We start from the raw sequence: 19,191 nt of genomic DNA, 5'->3' as shown, positions 1-19,191 counted from the left end.
AATGCGAGAGATTCCGGGCGGCTTTGACGCCTGTTGACTTTCCCTTCCTCGGCTCTTTACACCGCACGCGCATCTCCCTCGTACCCGTCCCCAAATCCTTTTGTGCACAATTCCGGAAAATGGAAATGATGAGAAATGAAATTACGATCCTCCTCAAATGTGCCCCGCGCAGCACGTTCGCAGCTTTGCTCTTTGGCTGGAGCGTTTGCTGTTTCTTCCGTGCGTTGTTATTTTTAAAATATATATATTTTTAAGCCTGTTTGTCAGAGTGGTAGTGGAGCGGTGGTGCAGCGGTTAGCGCTACGCTGCACCACGAACCCGGCGACCCGAGTTCGAAACCCCGCTCACGGCCAACACCGGTGACGGTTATCTCAACCGGTCCTGGGCCTCCCCTAGGTCTACTCAGCATCAAATGAGTACCTGGTGCGGTGTGTAAACATCGACACTGGAGAGACAAAGGCGGCCGGGCGTGGTGCTGGCCACTCACCCCATTTTGTGCTGTGCCGGCCGTCTTGGGTGCTCGTTAACAGCACTTGCCCCAACAGTCTGTTAAGGCTATACGGGGGATTGTTGTCTTTGTTATACATCTATATATATAAACACACACACGCACAGGTATTGTCTGCTTATTTATTGGCACGTTTGGTCAATTCTAATTCATCGCTTTTCGGTGCTTCGGGAGAAATCCTGGCAGTGCCCGGAGAAATCCCCTCCATACCAGGGGAGGGGGGGGCAAGGGAGGAGGGCATTGCTCAGAACTCCGCACAGATGGGCTCGCACTGCCCACCCTGGGGTCACCCGCGCCAAATCTCACCCCAGGTTTAATACCCTGGGCCGTGATCCTTGCGTGGACCTCTCCTAGATCAACTCGGCCTGAAGCGAGTTTATTGCACACTGGGTCAACCTATGAAGCGCAACCCATCAGAATTGCCTGAGCACAGTAAATATGAATCTCAAAGGGAGATCACCGTGGGGCACAGGAAGATAATACGATTCCTCTTTGATATGTAGGTCATTGCTGCGGCTATGGCTTTTGCAGTGAGGCAGTGCAGCCTGTTTCATATTAAGTCAAATGATGTGCCTTTGGTTCTCCGGCAAGGTTGCGGTGTTTATTTGTGCGTGTGTGTGTTTGTATGTATGTGTTTGTATGTATGGCTCTGCGTGTTATTATGTGTGTGCATGCATGTATGCGTGTGTGTGTTTGTATTTGTGTGTGTGTGTGTTTGTATTTGTGTGTGTGTTTGTATGTATGTGTTTGTATGTATGGCTCTGCGTGTTATTATGTGTGTGTATGTATGTATGTATGCGTGTGTGTTTGTATTTGTGTGTGTGTTTGTATGTATGTGTTTGTATGTATGGCTCTGTGTGTTATTATGTGTGCGGATGTATGCGTGTGTGTGTTTGTATTTGTGTGTGTGTGTTGGTATGTATGTGTGTGTATGTTCCTCTTGGTGTATTTTGTCTTGTGTGATAGAGTGGTGAGTGCTGGTGCAGTGGTTATCGCACAGCATTTCAACTCCGGCGACCCGAGTTCGATACCCGCTTACAACCAATAAGTGGTGAATGTCTTAACCGGCCTTCCCCGAGGTCGACTCAGCCTTAAATGAGTACCTGGAGTGGTGTGTAAACATCGCCACTGGGGAGACATAGGCGGTTGAGCGTGGTGCTGGTCACCCACCGCTTCGTGTGTCGTGCCAGCCTTCATAGGTGCTGCCCCATCAAGCCGTGAAGGCTACATGGGGGTTCTTTATCTTTGTGTAATATGGAAATCCGTGGCGTAGCAGTTAGTGCGCTGCGCTACGAACCTGCTGACCTGAGTTAGATTCCTGAACACCACCGCAAGTCAGTGGCGATTCATATCAGAACCGGTCCTGGGCCTGCCCTGCCACTCTGAATCCAGACAGAACAAACGATCGGACCTTTGCCTTGATAGAAAGACTCAGCACCTCATTCGAGACCCAATCATCGCACCCCTCCTGGCTTTAGCATCCCTCGAAAACACTGCCGGTGGTATGGCCATCATCTGCACGAGAACCAATGGGCAGATGCGCAACATCTCCATCCCGTATGGAAAATAGAAGAAGAGGCAATCCACAGTGGTGCAATTGTGGCCGTGCAAGCCAGAATTGTTCGTGCTCCTTCAATGCAGGAACAAACAAAAGCACACGAGCTCTCTCCCGAAGGACCCTCGGCTTGGCGAGCATTGTCCGGACATTGGCATTCAGCTCCTCAACGTATTGCTGATGCCATCGAGTGTAAGGAAGAAGCCAAGGGTTGCATATTCTTCTCTCGTGCGGTTCACGGGTATTCAAAACTAGCGTTGTTAATCCGTCACCGATTTAGATTCATGTTCGGCCGCTACGTTCTGATCTGGCAACCCGAAACAGCCAAACGAATTAAATTGCCACGTGTGTGCAGGCATTCGGTAATGCGCCAATTAACGATGGATTCTTCCTTTGATGTCACGACACCCGTTTGAGAAGCCCGGTCAGGTGATAACGACATCCTGGGACCTTGTCATGAAACATTCTTTGCCGCGGCTCCGAGAGGAACATCGTGTTTACGATTTGCTGAATTGCTCTACAACTTACCGGTGAGCTGTAACGACGTTTTTGCGCGTTGTTAAACTGCCTGCGGAGGATCTGACAACATAAATGTGGCCAAATCATGACGTGGCGCGTCCCAATAATCCGTTGGGAATAATAATATTGGCTGCCAGATGGTCCACCTGTTACGTTGCGGGTCGTTGCATTTTGCTTTCTTTTTGTCATCAACGTAGAAAATACATCGGTTACTGTTTGCCACCCGGACATTAATGCCAATGAACATACATGTCCGACCCTGTCCGTCATCGTGTCTATGCGTGAGCAGTTACACGCGCCGCGTGTCATTAAAGACCCCTCCAGTCGATGGAGCAGAGCTTAGCAGCAGCATTGCAGAACTTTTTCCTTTGCGCGGTGTGGGGGGAGGTGGGGTGGTTTGTGAACATCCATTTCAAGTCACAGCGACATAAACGGCGAAACCACCGAGCCGAATGCTCCCCGCGACTCAATCGTCGGCGACTCGTCGCCCGTGTACAGCTTTATTGCCCTCGCAATATGCAAAGCGAAAACTCGTGCGTACGCACGACAACAATAACGTTTCGACAACAACAGCAACAACAACGACGACGAAAAGTCGACACCGTTGTTTTCGTCGTTCTTGGTTACAAAGACCGGAGTGGTTTCCGGCGCAGGGATTGTCATTCGGTAGCCCCCTTGCAGAACCCTTCGCTGGAACGAGTCCGTGGAGCGAGTCCGTGGAGCGAGGTTGACGATTAATCTCCGGGGCGCCGTCTCGGCCAAGTTTTCGCCGTAGGTTTGGTGAAGCGGGCTGCGATTGGCACCCCATCCCTTGGCTAAGAGATCGGAATTCCCCCCCCCCCACCCCCGTCTCTCTCTTTCTCTCTCTTCCCATTTCCCTGTAACAACACCGGCAGATGCGAGAATAGAGGCACACTTGTCCCAGGGTTATCATTATCGTGTGTTTCGACTCCCACCCCGTACCTCTCCACTAGTCTCACTCTAATCACCACCGCACCGTTGGGTGAACTTCCGAGTTCAGCGAACAACCGGCTCATCGCAACCCAGCACCACCACGGCCGTGCCGGTTGAGCGCCGTTTCTCCGTAGCTGCACGGACAGCGGCCGTCTGGAACGCTCTCTCTCCCACTGCTGCGCGCTCACAGCAGCAGAAGTGGAAGAATATGAATCCTTGCAGTCACGAAAGCTTCAAATCTAGAATTAATGTCCTCTACGGGGAGGAATTCCACCTATCTGTTAGAGTTTTTAACAGACAACGAGACAAGAAGTCACAGCTTCTCGAGACGCTGGCCTTCCTCAAGAGATGCCGAGATAACAAGGTAATACCCATCGCTTTCACACTCACATCCGCTGCTGTGTACGGAGTGGTAGCTCTTGTAATCTCTCATTTACTTGATACAGCTGTCGTGGCTGTGACGGTTCCACCTGAAGACGGAAGCTTGTGTTGCCTCCGAAACGTCGTGATTTTTATTTTATTTTACTTTCATTAAGTTTAATTTTTTACCTACGTGACTTTACCGAAAAAAACCTAAGAATATCATCATTATCACCATCATCATCGTCACCATCATCGCCGAGGTCGTGAGCCTGGCCTTGAACAGGGGGCAGGGAATCAACAGCATGGACGTCTTGGGAAAGGCAGAGGTGCACACCACGTGATCAGCAAAGGAGAATGAGTGACCTCGTCCCCCGAGATTGGCCCAAACGTTAACGCCGGGAGTGAGAGATGTCGTCCCTTCCAAGCGAGCGTAACGCAGCGCTTGCTTGTGTTGGCACTCCGAAAGTGGCGGTGGAAATTCCATGTTGCCATGGCAGGGCAAAGGTTGACTGGGGGAGGGTGGCGTGGGCGTTATTTAAATCTTGGGCTGGGACCTCAAGAATTTCGATAGGGAGGAGACCGTGACCTGGTCCTGTAGTTCAGCTGACCACATTTATTTTCCTCTCTTCTTAGCTGTCAATCTCCCATCGTGATGACCCCTCCCCTTCTCTCGCTCTCCGCCTCTCCCTCTCTCCCCGTCACCGAGATCTCGATGATGCAGTTCATTCACCCACTTTGTCCGCGTGCTGAGATTTCATCATTAAAACAAAAAGATCCGAGGCTGCGAATAGTGTTGCTCAGTGCGCACTGCCTCCTATGACCATATGGTTCGGACATATGGCCGCTAACAATAAGCAGCAGAACGTTGGAAAGTGCACAAAGTAGCGTGGAGAGATGCACGCTGAAAAGGACACTTCTAGAGAGAGAACTACTTTTTTTATTGTACCAGGTAAGGCTCACTGAACTATATATTTTTGTTCAGAAGCGACCTGGCCACAAATGATAGCTCAACGAAGTGGTTTGTCATCATCCTGACCATGTGGAAATTTATAACAGCCCAATAATCTTCACGCACGTTTCTAAATGTGGAGGGATAAACGGGAGGACCCGGAGAAAAATCCACACGACCACGGGGAGAAAGACACGCCAACTCCAAATATACAGCAGGCGTCAGGGTCGGGATCGAACACACGACTTCCTGTACAGCAGGCGAGGTCGTCGACATCTCCTAGCCACCGTAATGATGACGATGAGAGAGAGAGACACGCAAACTCCAAATATACAGCAGCAGGCGTCAGGGTTGGGATCGAACCCACGACCTCCTGTACAGCAGGCGAGGTAGTAAACATCTCCTAGCCACCGTGGCGCCCCAAGTTGGAAAGAAAAACACAACGGAGTCGTCGAGAATACGCGCATGTCTAGTGACGTCATCTCAACTGTGACGAACATCACGTGGGGGCTTGGGCAGCAAGGGACGACGGTCGATTGCCAAGCAGAGAGTGGCGGCGGGTTTGCCAGTCGTCGTCAGGCTGAAGACCCGAAGAGCCAGCCTAGAATTGGACCCTGGGGACCCCCGGACTTGACGTCCTTCTCAGGGCCGGGACCGAGAGGGGCTGTGGCCTGGACCCAATGACCTTTGGCTGGGTCGGGTCAGCTAGCCTCCCCTAGGTCCCGCTAGCCCGAGGGCTGATATATATAGAGGAAGTGGTCCCAGTGAGTAGGATACACTAGCTCGGAGGCTCTGCCTCCCCAGGGTATCGGGTGGAGGGGCCGATACCCCTTTGTGCTAGCGACCTCGCGTTATAGTCGTTACTGTTAAATAGACGCGTTGCCTCCAGCAGAGGACTGTGTCTCCATCATTACCACTGCACATGTAATTGGCCCGAGGGTTGCGTCCATCCGACGTGATGGAGCGATGAAAGCAACGCGCATTAATTTAACGAGGCGCGCTTAACGACGGCATCGTCGCTGAGCCGCCGCACGCGTACACAGTGCGGCGATAACATTTGAGACGCACGAAACGATCAATGGCACGAGCCGTTAAAAATGTGTAAAAAGTTGCTGAAAAGAGATTTATAAAAGACGGCTTCATCAGCTGGCGTGGGGGTTTGCCGGGCGCGTTGTTAGAAAGCGGGAGACGGTGGCGGATTGGGGGAGGCCTTCATCCAGCAGTGGATCGATCGCGGTCAATTGCTGACACGCAGATCTCCTGCGCATTCAGCGGAGACAATTTGCATATCGAGGATGCGGCCCCCCCACCCCCCCGACATTATCCCCGTGTCCCCCCCCCCTCATCACCCCGTCGGCCCGGTTCCCCGCGGGGACCGCCTCGCTTACACACTGTGCTTCGGGAGTTGTATTACAAAGGCGAATATTAAGAAATTGAATTATTGAATGTAATTATGGCTAATTGGCTTCACCATCAACTATCAAAACACGCCGCTTGATGCTCGGTGCAGCGTAATGGATGATTACATCTTGCCATCCTCTCGCGAACTAGGTATGTATATTTTTTTGCGTGCGTTTGTGCTGTACGCCGTTGATGGCTGCCGGCCTGTGTCGTTCTTGCGCACTTTGGTTTTTTAAGTTTCCCAGAGCGGAGTTGTGAGTGCGAACAAACGACGCACGTGTGGCTGTGTACGCAGCCTGGCAGCGGAATTGTGTCTAATTGGGCTCATCTCGTGGTTTATAGGAAATCTATCCATGCATCCCACGAGGATTAGGGTTCACGTGTTGTCGACCGACGGATTGATTTGGGAAAAGCAAATCAGACAATTTGGACTGGATAATAAAAATAAGGGTTCGATTTTTTTTCTTTGTCGGATTTTATCTGAGAAATGTCTTGTCACGTGACATCACAGCAAGTGACATCACGCATCGCGGTGTGGCCATCTGTGCCTTTCCTGACGAAAGTATCCGCTACGTGACCTCACTGACACGTGACCTCACCGTGATCTCACTGTGACCTCACCGTGACGACGCCGTGACCTCACAGCCACGTGACCTCACCACCACGTGATCTCACCGCCATATGACCTCACAGTGACCTCACTGTGACCTCACCGCTGATGCAGGGTGTAGCTTTTTGTTACATTTCTGAAAGCATGAAAAAGAGATTTTCATAAAAATGATTGCGTCACTCACTTAGGTTTATGCTAAATAAATAACATTTAAATGCATTGCATAAACAGTGTAAGTTACTTAATGGTTATGCATTTAAATCCGAAATCTTTCGTTCATGTAATTGGGCCCACAAATCAAAGCGTCCAATATCCAAAGAAATTAAATCCAATGCTCACTCACCTGTATGTTTACCTGCCTGTGCACAAATTCAGGAGAGGGGTGGCAATTGAACCTTCCACCCACCTCCTACCCCTCGTGACCTTGTGAATTGTTTAACGTTGTCGTGAATGTAGCAGCCACGAGTGGCTACCAGCATTACGTGAACCAATGACATGCAACAGGTTTTGAAACCAAAATCATTGATTCTCACCCATGTATGTATGTACGTACGTACGTATCGCGAGATTAAGAATCGATTTCAATCGATGAATCGATGCACCGTCAGCCCTGCGCAATGACGTTACCCAGCGGCGCAGCGTTTGCCGTTTGTTGCTGAGGTTCGTGATGCAAATTCGACGGGCCGCCCCAGTTAATACTGCCGGTGTATTGGCACTGTCTGCTTCACAAGTGGGACGTCACAGATTCCCGTGAGGCCATCGTGTTGTCGGCGTCATGGGTCCAATCTTTTTTTTCTCTCCTAAATTTGAAAATCGCCTGCAAATGACTCGGCGGGACTTCTTACACATCGAGTGGTGGCCACTGGGAATAAACGACTCGCGATTTGAATCCGCTGCCCCCACCCCCCGAGTCCATCGCCGGAGTCACGTGGGGGCGGTGAATTATTACGATCTCGCTACGGGGCCGCCTACCCGTCCACCCAACAGCCACGCACCGATTCGACTCGCCTGTTAAACTGGAGGCGCTGGCCACGTGCGGTGTGCGTGTATTTGCTCGTGTTTCTCTACACGTTGTGACGGATGGGTTCACGTGTGGCCATTGGTGGCCGCTTACATTCGCCCCAAAGTTCAGAGAACGATGAACACTAGGAATCGAATCGTTGAAAGGTGAGATGTTAGCCACCTCGCCTGGTATGCAGGAGGTCGTGGGTCCGATCCCGGCCCCAGCGCCTGCATATTTGGAGTTTGCGTGTCTCTCTCCCCGTGGTCGCGTGGATTTGTCTCCGTGTATTACACTTTTCTCCTCCACATTTAGAATAAGCGTACATTTAGAGTATTTGGCTGCTTTACATTTCCACACGATGATAACCCACTTCATTTGTGGCCAGATCACCTCTGTAAAAGAGCTACATAGCTCAGTGGTCCTTACTTGGTAATATAAAAATAGTTTAATTTATAGTTGAGTTCAGACAAGTCACTGATGGCAATCGATCGCCTGCCAGGTGCCTGATTAATCATCACGGTGGTAGTGGGGAGCTTGCCGTGCTGTTTTGGTCATATCGCAATGGACTTGTGATACAGACGTCGGCGGTTCGATCTCCCGGCAAGGCATTTGACTCTACGGTGCTCCTGCCTACCGGGCGGCTCATGACATTGGCAGGTCGCGTACGCTGGGGTCAAGTGGGGTCAAGTGTGCGTACCCTCGAGCGCCTCTTCCAAGACGTCAACGTGCAGTCTCGAGGGTGCTCTCCGGAGCGCCCTCGAGCGGAGGCCCTTCCACCAGCAGTGGCGCGAGCGAAGAAATTGCAGGGGCTGCGCCTTCGCCGCGGCCAATACAAGTGGGGGGGGGGGGGGAGAGGCTACCATACAGCAGGCGACGGGAAAACGTGCCGCTTTATTTTTCATTTGCGCCAAGTTGTTTTGTTTTGTTTAATAGCAGCGTGAACATGTTTTCGAAATCGGAGTGCGCGGGTCAAGTCGGAGTGGCTCAAGTCGCAGTGACATGACATGCTCGGCAGGAGCTGCGGGGTGGCGGCACTGCTCCCCGTTGACGTGGAGAGCCGCTGTCACATGGGGTGGTCTTCTCTTGCCGGTTCCAGATCCATTGTGCTGAGGCGGCAGGAGGAGGGAGAGGAGAAGCCGCAAGATGCCGTTCAGCTGCGTCTTTTCCAGCCAGAAGGTCTACAGCAAACTGAGCGATGTCACCCTCAAGTACGAGATTGGCCAGCTCATCAAATCGTGAGTCTCTGTCTCTCTCTCTCTGAGATAAAAAAAATAAAATTTGGGTAATTTAATCGCGACGCGCTCGCCTACCCAGGAGCGTTGCACGCGCAGAGAAAAGCGCGCGTTCCATCTATCACCTGTGCAGTTTGCGCGAGGTCACAAGGAGCAGAGGGCACGCCAAGGCACGAGGGAGAGGCACTTGCTAACAACTCTTGCGGTGAGCGGAGTAACCGACATTCGGTCACGTAGGGGCATCTTCCCCGCGTGCTTTAACGAGGAACGCCTCACCGAGTCTCCGTGAGTGAGTGTCAGGAGGGCCCTGCCAAAGTTTTCTCAATTGAGTAGATTTTTTGAGCGTTGTTAATGTTTGACCAATAGCAGTTGCACGGTGTGACAGGGACGTGCGGTCAGGGGAGGCAGGGGAGGCACAGCCTCCTCTGTCATACTCTAATGAAAATAGCTGTTACGAAAAGTAAAACAAATAATAAAATAAAAATGTAGATTTTTTTTTTTCCCCACTGATCTACGTTAGAAATGTCACTTCTGTATGATTCCGATCATTACAGAGAGAAAGTAACGGGTACGCGCTAATTGCCCGCGCTCCATCCAGTTTCCGAGGGGTTGCGCAATCAGAGGGGAGGCTGAGCTCGTCGCTGCCTCACCTCTCATCTCTCGCCGGACTTGCAGCGGAGATCTGCAGAAATGACATAACACAGATCAGTGGAGAAAAAAACCATCGTATTTTTTTTTTACTTAAGCGGTGTGCTTTCGCTAAGTTGTCTCCACCTGTAGAAGGACGCTTGTGTTGCGCCCGAAATGCAAAGGAGGTCTCATAGTGTAAATGCTCACCCCGAGCTCTCAATACTCTGATAGTGCGCTGTTTTTGAGTTGTACGCCTTTTGGCGTCATCTGATCCAACACCATGTGAGACTAGGCTCTAAGAAAAGCCGTCTCGGGTGTGGACAAATACATTTCAAAGACAGTGCATATCATTATCAGAGTTGTCTAATTTTGACTGCTTGTGTTATTGCAAACATGATCCCTTGTATAAAGGTGTCAGTTTTGGTGCCAGATAAAAGGGTATAAACATGATAATTGTTTTTTTACCCTTCTATCTGGCAACAAAACTGACACCTTTTTAACAAGGAGTCATGTTTGTATAGACCACAATACCTGCAGCCATAATGCAATCAACTTCAAGGACAGTGCACATTTTCAGAGTTATGTTTTTTGTTTGCATTATGGCTGCAGGTATTGTGGTCTATGCAAACATGAATCCTTGTAAAAAAGGTGTCAGTTTTGTTGCCAGATAGAAGGGTAAAAAAACAATTATCATATGTTTTACTGGCAAATGAGGTTCCAAAGGGTATAAACCTATTACTATAGTTTTCTTCATCTTGGTGGCGACGCTTCGCGACCGAACAACAACGAGGTCGTGGGCTTGGCAGCAGTGGTCGTGGCCACGGTGAGCTACCGACCAAGCGACGGCGGCGGTGAAGGTTTGTTCCGTGGTGGGGCTTGGGCGACGGTGGTGAGAGGGAGAGAGAGGGAGGTGTGTTGGGAGAGAGTCGGAATCAGAATCGTTTATTTTAGACTTCAGGAGGAATCCGATGAGCTGTGAAGTTATTTTATCGCACATGTCCAGTAGGGGCGGGTCAGCGAGTTGCAACAGTCAAACAATTAAACAACAAACACGATTGGAGTGCAAAATACAGGAAAAGCGAAGCAAGTCACTGAATATGAATAAATGATAAGTACATTCATTATATACATATGTTCCATTTGATCAAGATTGGGCATGGCGGCAAAAGCGACGACAAAACGAGTCCCAGACCACGCCGAGATAACCACACAGCAGTCATCCCTCAATCAGAGAGTGGAGTGGGGGGGGGGGCGTGTGAAGGAAGTTGCTTTCATATCCTTCGGCGCGTTCATTAAGAGATGATTTGCAATTACTTGCTCAGTCTTTCCGGTCATTTATTTCTAACGGTGCGCCCATGCATGTGTTTGTATTTATTTATTTATTCCGTGCCCCACCCCCCCCTCCTCTCCTGTTCATATACTCGACTCATGTCCACGCATTTGCTTGAACGCCGCTGCGTGTGCCCATTAAACTGCGCACGCATTCATTTAGCCGCTATCCTCGTCGCAATCGGTGACGGGAGATGTTAACTCCCTCGCCTGGTGTGCAGGAGGTCGTGGGTTCGATCCCGAGCCTGACAATGCCTGCTGTATATTTGGGAGTTTTCGTGTCTCTCTCTCTCGTCATCATCACGGTGGCTGGGAGATGTTAACTCCCTCGCCTGGTGTGCAGGAGGTCGTGGGTTCGATCCCGAGCCTGACAATGCCTGCTGTATATTTGGGAGTTTTCGTGTCTCTCTCTCTCTCTCTCGTCATCATCACGGTGGCTGGGAGATGTTGACTCCCTCGCCTGGTGTGCAGGAGGTCGTGGGTTCGATCCCGAGCCTGACAATGCCTGCTGTATATTTGGGAGTTTTCGTGTCTCTCTCTCTCTCTCTCGTCATCATCACGGTGGCTGGGAGATGTTAACTCCCTCGCCTGGTGTACAGGAGGTCGTGGGTTCGATCCCGAGCCTGACAATGCCTGCTGTATATTTGGGAGTTTTCGTGTCTCTCTCTCTCTCTCTCGTCATCATCACGGTGGCTGGGAGATGTTGACTCCCTCGCCTGGTGTACAGGAGGTCGTGGGTTCAATCCCCACCCTGACGATGCCTGCTGCTGTGTATTTGGAGTTTGCGTGTCTCTCCCGTGGTCGCGTCGTGTTTTTTCTCCGGGCACCACCGCTGGGCCCGGTCACCGCCCCAAATATGTCTCTCTTTCTCAAAACATCCAGTCACCAACAAGGAACACGTGATGCATTCAGCATGACAGAGCAGCAGACAGCATGGAAGAACAAACCATGGATTAATTGATTTCATGCGTGGCTCTCATGAAAAGAAGCCAATTCCAAGACGAATTAATAATCCGCTGCTTATTACAAGCACCCACGCTCGTAGACCCACAAACACTTTTGCGGCATGCTCAGGCAAAGGCAATTACTTCGGTGGAAACGGAATTACGAATTCTGTTCATGGGGATTCATAAAAGTGCCTCCCAATGAGTCCCACGGCTTACAGATTGGGCGTCGTCATGCAATGACATTCCGTTATCTCGTCGCTGGAATGATGAACGCGACGGCTGTTTCCATCTCGTCATTACAATGGGCGAGTTATAATAAAATAATAAAAATAAAACATCATGAAATAATTATCACGACGTTTCGGCCACAACGCAAGCAGCCGTCTCCCCGACAGACCTGGTCTTCACCTGAGGACGGCTGCTTGCGTTGTGGCCGAAACGTCGTGAGAATTATTTTATTATGTTTTATTTTTATTATTTTATTATTTCCCTTCTACGTTACTTTACCGAAAGAACCATGAAGATGAATCCCTGCAGTCACGAAAGCTTTAAATCGAAATTTAAATGGGCGAGTTGTGTGCCTATGTACGTCTCTCTCTCTCTATGTATCTCTGTGATATCTGTCTCTGCTTATATGTCTGTCTATATGTCTCTGGTTCTGTGTTTGATCTCTCTCTCAAATTTAGCATTCTCAGGAAGAACGTAATCAACCAGGTAGGGTGTTGACTGTTATGTTATCCGACTCTCTGTTGTATTACATTACATTTCTAAGTATACTAGATTTGTGTTTCTATTTCATTTATACCTGATGACGATTGCTTGTGTTGCAATCTAAACGTCGTATGCTAGTATTTAATTTATTATTTTCTCTTTATACGTGACTTTGCCGAAAGAACCAAAGAATAATTCCTGCAGTCACGAAAGCTTCAAATCAAAACTGCCTTTCAGTTTTCAGTTTCATTTATTAGGTGTAGCCCTGTGAGCCACGCGGCTCTTGACTCGGGTGCAACTGCAACAAACAAAAACATGAACAAGGAAACATCTTAAAGTGACTACGCGCAACAGAAAAATCCAGGAAAAAAAAACAAAGTCTTCCAGAAAAAGCACCGTACTTCAACGCTGTGTGCAAAAATCCCGGTGGGATGCAAGTCAAACAATAACAACCATAAGACAATTTAGATTAAAGTTACCAGGCTAACTCTGTACTACAACAAACAAACATGGCTAAACCAAAACGCTTTCGAAATCACCAAAATAAATCGATGAAAACAACGTAAGAGCGATCATATTCTTAAATAATTTAATAAAAATATAAAACAATAAAAATTTTCACGACGTTTCGACTGCAACACAAGCAATCATCATCAGGTGTGAAATCCACAGCAATAAAATTTGGATTTCACACCTGATGATGATTGCTTGTGTTGCAGTCGAAACGTCGTGAGAATTATTTTATTATGTTTTATTTTTATTATTTTATTATTTCCCTTCTACGCGACTTTACCGAAAGAACCAAGAATATGAATCCCTGCAGTCACGAAAGCTTTAAATCAAAAATGTAACAGCGATCATTTGCGGGCGCAGCCTCGTCACCAGCCGCCCTGTGCCACTTGTCCGCCGAAGACTTGTGACCAATTAAATAAATACGCCCACTGCAGCCGGAGAAGTCATATTCGGTCACGTGCAGGGCAATCCCCTGCCTGTATTGTGGCAGGGAAATTGGTGGTGGTCGATTTTCAATAATTCAAACAGTAACGTTGCCTTTCAGCACATGCTGGCAGCGAAGTTGGCAAAACGTTGTCTCTCTGGGTTGATTATAACTTGGCAACTCCGACGATTGAATCAGAATCAGAATATGTATTACAACTGTAGGAATCCGATGAGTCACACATCTCCTTTTCACAGATGTCCAGTAATGGGCCGGGGTTAGAAAGTTACTGTGATTGATGTGCTGCTTGTGATTGATGATTGATTTGTTTACTGTAATTGATGTGCTGCACAGAAGTCGTACGATAGGAGCTCTGCGCACTACGCTCGATTCCACCCGTAATTCACTCCCGATTGAGAAAGACTTCTCCCAGCGCCCGCCGCATCAACAAACGGACGTGTGGTCGTTTGCAATATTCATCCCGTGAGTGAAAAGAATAAGCAGCTCTGCAGCCCCCCCCGCCCCCCGATTCTTGACGCTCTCACATTAAGTCAGCGGCGAGATGTTAACTACCTCGCCTGGTATGCAGGTGGTTGTGGGTCCGATCCCGACGACCCTGATGCCCTGTGTGTTTGGAGTCGGCGTGTCCTCTCTCGCCGTGGTCGCGATCGGCTTGGAAACCCGTCGTAGATGCAATCTGCTCACGAATGGACTGGGCCAAACATTCCAATATAGGAGCACTGCGCGTGGACAACTGTTGATAAGTGCTGCTTCTGGCGTGCCTTCATCGCTTGTCTCTGGCCTCCAGCACGCCTCCGTAGCGAAATCTGCGCGACGCTCATTTTACCGTGGCGTTTTGAAATGCGATTAGCGCGAATGACCGCCGCTATATAGAAATGGCCCACGTTCTTTTCATGTATATTTTTTATTATCTCTTCAAATGCCTTGGGACGTTGTCAGTGAGCAAGCAGGGCCATGCAAATGAGCGAATGAGTGGCTATCGGCATGGAGGGAGACGCTTGGCGAATTTCACAGTAACCGCCATCAGTGGTGCAAAAACAACACTCGCCTCGGTGCTGAGTTAGAACGACGAGGCAACTGCTGCAGCTTCACTGCAACTCCACTGACTGGGGCCCGGGGATTCGTTCGTGCTGATTACGCTGATACACTCGGTGTTGCATTCGTAAAAGCAACGGACAAAAAAAAACCCACCCCGGTTAGCGTGGGTGCCGTGCCGCCTTATCTTTTGAGTGCCTCCATTTGGAAAATGGATCTACAATTGGCCGTGCTTAAGCGGTGCTTTGTCCCCCAGCCCCCCCCACCCCCAGCATTTATTGACTGAAGGCAGGATGTGCTTGTTGGTCGTCGTCTCACGTGGGCACGAGCCATCGTTTTGCCGTTTGCGGTTTGAATTGAGTTTCTGCTGCTGCACGAAACGAGAGTTCGAATTCGTCGCTTCGCTTCCTGCGAGGGCCGATTTGCGCTGTGGTCGAGCGATTGTGTGGGCGCTTCGAGTTCAGATCCCTACTGTGGATCGGCCCAGGGGATGATGATGATATCTCTGACGGATTGGCCCAGGTGATGATTGGCCCGGGGATTGGCCCAGACAATCATTGGCCCAGGCGATGATTGGCTCAGGTGATGATATATCTGAGGGGCTGGCCCAGGCGATAATTGGCCCAGGTGATGATTGGCCCAGGTGATGATTGGCCCAGGCAATGACTGGCCCAGGTAATATCTCTGATGGGCTGGCCCAGACGATGATTGGTCCAGGAAATGATTGGCCCAGGCGATCATTGGACTAGGGATTGGCCCAGGTGATGATTGGCCCAGGCGATGATATCTCAGAGGGACTGACCCAAGCAATGATGGGCCCAGGCGATGATTCGCCCAGGCGATGATTCGCCCAGACGATAACGAGCCCAGGCGAAGATGATATCTCAGAGGGACTGTTAAAATGAGCAAATACTTTTTTCGGAAAGTAAACGGTGGCCTTTCTGCGGAGAGCCAGGCCTCTGCCATAGGAATGGCGAATGTTCGCTGTTGGCGTCCACGACAGGGATGAGTGCCGCAAAAATCTAATTTACCATCAGAGAAACACATCGAGTGGATTCTTTGCTGGGTGCCTTTATTCACCACGCATTTGCATTCCTAACGACGCTGCCGGTCTCCATTGACCCTCGTAGACATCGTCATTAATGCGAAAACTACGAGGAGAGTCCTGCCAAGTTTTTGCAGTTGGAAGGAGTGGGGGGGGGGGGGCGATTATTGCGATGTCCATTCCATATGGGCGGGTGCCACAGTGGCGAGATGTTAACTACCTCGCCTGGTATACAGGAGGTCATGGGTTCGATCTCGACCCCGACGCCTTTAGCCGACCGTATTAATCGAAGGTGTGGGGGTGAGGGGGTGAAGAACAACAAACTAAACACAAAAAGCAATTCTTAAACAATGAGTTTCCAATCGAGACATTTCCGGACGGGTGACGTCCAGGCCATGGGTTCGGTCCGTGTCCGCTCTGCGGCGTCTGCCGCTCACGCTGTTCCTCCTCCAGCCGTCATCGTCGTCGTCATAACGCCTCGGAGTTCTGAGTCCTTATACTCTTAGGTTTTTTCGCTAAGGTCACGTAGGTGAAAAAAAAAAATTAAACTTAATAAAAGTAAAATAAAAATTCACGATGTTTCGGAGGCAACACAAGCTTCCGTCTTCAGGTGGAACCGTCACAGCACGATTGCTGTATCAAGTAAAGATACATTCTAAGAGACCCGACCTTGTATATATACTGGTTGAGGGGGGAGGAGCCAAGGTAGGCACCTGGATATTACTGTATTGTGAGGTTGGTGCGGCTGATACTGCTGCTAGGACTGAGCCTTTGTTGCGTAGACTGGTTGAACTGGGAGGTGCCAGAGTTGTTAAGGTGCGGCTGCTGCAAATGGGACTGAGCCTTTGTTATGTAGATGGTCGAAGCAGACAAGGAGGTCAGGAAGAAACAGCCCTTTGCTATGTTGCTGGGTGGGTAAAACTTAAAGCAGGAAACCTGTGTGTGAAAATCATGTTGCTGCTGTACAGCCACCTGCGGTCGTAACGGACGCCACACAGACACAACAAAAAAACGATCATTGACGTCTTGGGCGGCCCGCGTGAGCCTCCAATGCAGCCTCCGGCTTCACCACCTGAGCCAGTGATGGAAATTCCGCGTTCACACGGCAGGGGCTGGACACTCCACTGAACAACCACCAATGGACGTCTTCACACAGCGGTAACTCATTTTACCGACCCTCGAGAGTGATGATGGTCCGAGTCCCCTCAAGGCCAGGATTTCCGACTCGTCACGAATTCCGACGATGAGTTCGATGTCTTACAACCACAGCGCCACCTGGGCTGGTGACAGGTGCCCTCACGATGGGTCTTGCCCAGGCCTATCCATCTATCCATCTACCTCCCTCAATGCAGCCCAAGCCTCGTCAAGCCTGGAGCAAGCGCCTCCAACCTGGAGCAAGCTCGTGCAGCCTGGAGCTACAGACGAGACTCTGGGTGGGGCGTTTCGCCGTCGCATCTGCAGCTCCCACTCCGTGTTCGTCAACTTCAGTTTCTTCCTCGATTTAAGTCCCCATTGAAGACAAACAAAAAAACAACGCTTTGTTTTCTGTGGCCTATAATTGAGTTGAACCTTGGTTTGGGTATTGCTATGTTTTTTTTTAGATAGATATACAATATATATCTACAATATATATGCAGTGATTGTTTTCGGTAGTCTTGTGCAACGTTGTGAGACGCAGTTTTGCATAAACGACGCGAGATAGAATATGTATTAATGTGAAGACACTTTACACGCGGCAGACACGTGACAGGTAACACGCGTTTGACGGGGGTTTTTTGTGTGCGCGTGTGTAATCTACTTCTTTTATTTCTTTTTTAGCCACGTGTAATTACCATTCATTAATTTGTTCACACTGGGCCGACACGTGCGGAGCTATTGTATCTGGATTAAAATTGAAATTATTTTTTCAATCATCGGCTAAGATGACGCGTGATTGTCACGAACGATGCAACCTCCAGATGGCCCCAAGGCTGCAACAGTTGTAACGCGTGATCAAATGAGGCACTTTAAATTGATAATTGCAACGCGTTCACTAGCAAGCGCCGTGCCGTTTCGACGATTATCCGGTGCAGTGAACGTGATGAAATCTGCCTTGTTTCGCTCCCTAATGCAGATTATAACAACTTTGTCACGCTAATTATGGTAGCGTTCAATCAACGGTCTTTATGTGGCCAGGCTCTTTGGATAAACCACTTTTACGTGCTTCTTTTTAGGCTACAAATCTCAAAGCGCCTCACCGTTCACACAAGCAAAGAAGTATCGCTCATCTCTGTTGGTGCCATTGAGACGGAGGTCTGGAAGCTCCACGTTCCTCTGCCGAGCAATCCGTTCTCTTCCGACCACTGTTGATTTTTTTGTTGTTGTAATTTTCATCCAGTTTTGTTGCAATTGTGCTATTGGCGTCACGGCATGAAACGGCAAATCCATTCGGATATCCCACAGGGGAGCACATTAGAGAATGGCCCACGGAAGTGGATATCAAAGAACTACTTCTGAGATACATTTAAAACGACCGATTGGTTCACACAAGGAAGGGGGCAGTGCTTTCTCGCCCGCTCTGCATATGACTGGCGTGGAAGAGTAGGCCAAACACCCTCGAGTGGGGCTTTCCAGAGCTCCCATCAAGAGGAGGCCCTTCCTGCAGCAGTGTCGTGAGAAAGCAGTTGTATGGCTGCGCCTTTATCATTGATATTATTGCGTAATGGAGAGCGGTGGCACCGTGGTTGGCCCGAGTTGAACCCGTCCGATCCGCACTGACCAGGGTGGTGAAGTACGGTCGAACAACGGCCCATGACCGGCAAAAATGTAGAGAAGCGTTAATCCAGCAGTGGATTGGCAAAGGGTTTAGTTTTTTTTCTTCTAAATGCTTATTGTATCTTACGTGATTTAAAAAAAAAAATACATTTCATGCAGTTGTTTTGTTTGTCAAGTACATTTTCAAACCTGGCCACAAAACATGATTACCACTGTGTGGCACAATATGCACGTGGCTTAGCCTCCATAATGTAAGCCCTAATGCCCACTTGTCAATTCAGGTCAATATTTGATGTGATGGGGGCAATACCGTGCTAGGGATTGTTTTTTGTATTTTTCATTTTCTTCCATCGGCATTAATTCTCGCGGTAAATACATGCTCGTGTTCTACTGCGGATCACGACGACGCTTCACCATTGTGAGCAACCCTAATGTGTAATTTTCACGTGGAAAACACAAGAAATGTAAGCCCCGTGGAATTACCCTGCCGCTATGGCACATGGCTCTGCAAAGTAATGCATACATCTCGCTCATGAATACTACAAGCAGGACACATCCCGGCGAACGTAATGTCTGTGCAGCACCCGCGCCCATTTTTAAATCCTTTATATTAAGTTCGCTTGCTTGCTTGCTTGCGTGCTTGCGTGCTTGCTTGCTTGTGTGCTTGCTTGCTTGCTTAGGACCGTGC

General features: G+C 49.5%; 1 protein-coding gene across 2 annotated transcripts in view; it reads left to right on the top strand.

Moving 5' to 3' along the window:
* CAMKV (CaM kinase like vesicle associated) overlaps positions 1–19,191 on the top strand; it is a 139,235-nt gene that overhangs the window by 52,839 nt on the left and 67,205 nt on the right. For both annotated transcript variants that reach the window (XM_078876360.1, XM_078876359.1), the window contains exon 3: positions 8,959–9,097. In XM_078876360.1, coding sequence (XP_078732486.1) covers positions 9,006–9,097 — 92 coding nt within the window. In that variant the 5' untranslated portion in view covers positions 8,959–9,005. The remainder of the gene's footprint in view (positions 1–8,958; positions 9,098–19,191) is intronic.

The sequence above is a fragment of the Lampetra fluviatilis genome, chromosome 44 (genome assembly GCF_964198595.1).
Source record: "Lampetra fluviatilis chromosome 44, kcLamFluv1.1, whole genome shotgun sequence".
NCBI classification, from domain to species: Eukaryota; Metazoa; Chordata; class Hyperoartia; order Petromyzontiformes; family Petromyzontidae; genus Lampetra; species Lampetra fluviatilis.
This window is presented reverse-complemented; position numbering and strand designations above follow the sequence as displayed.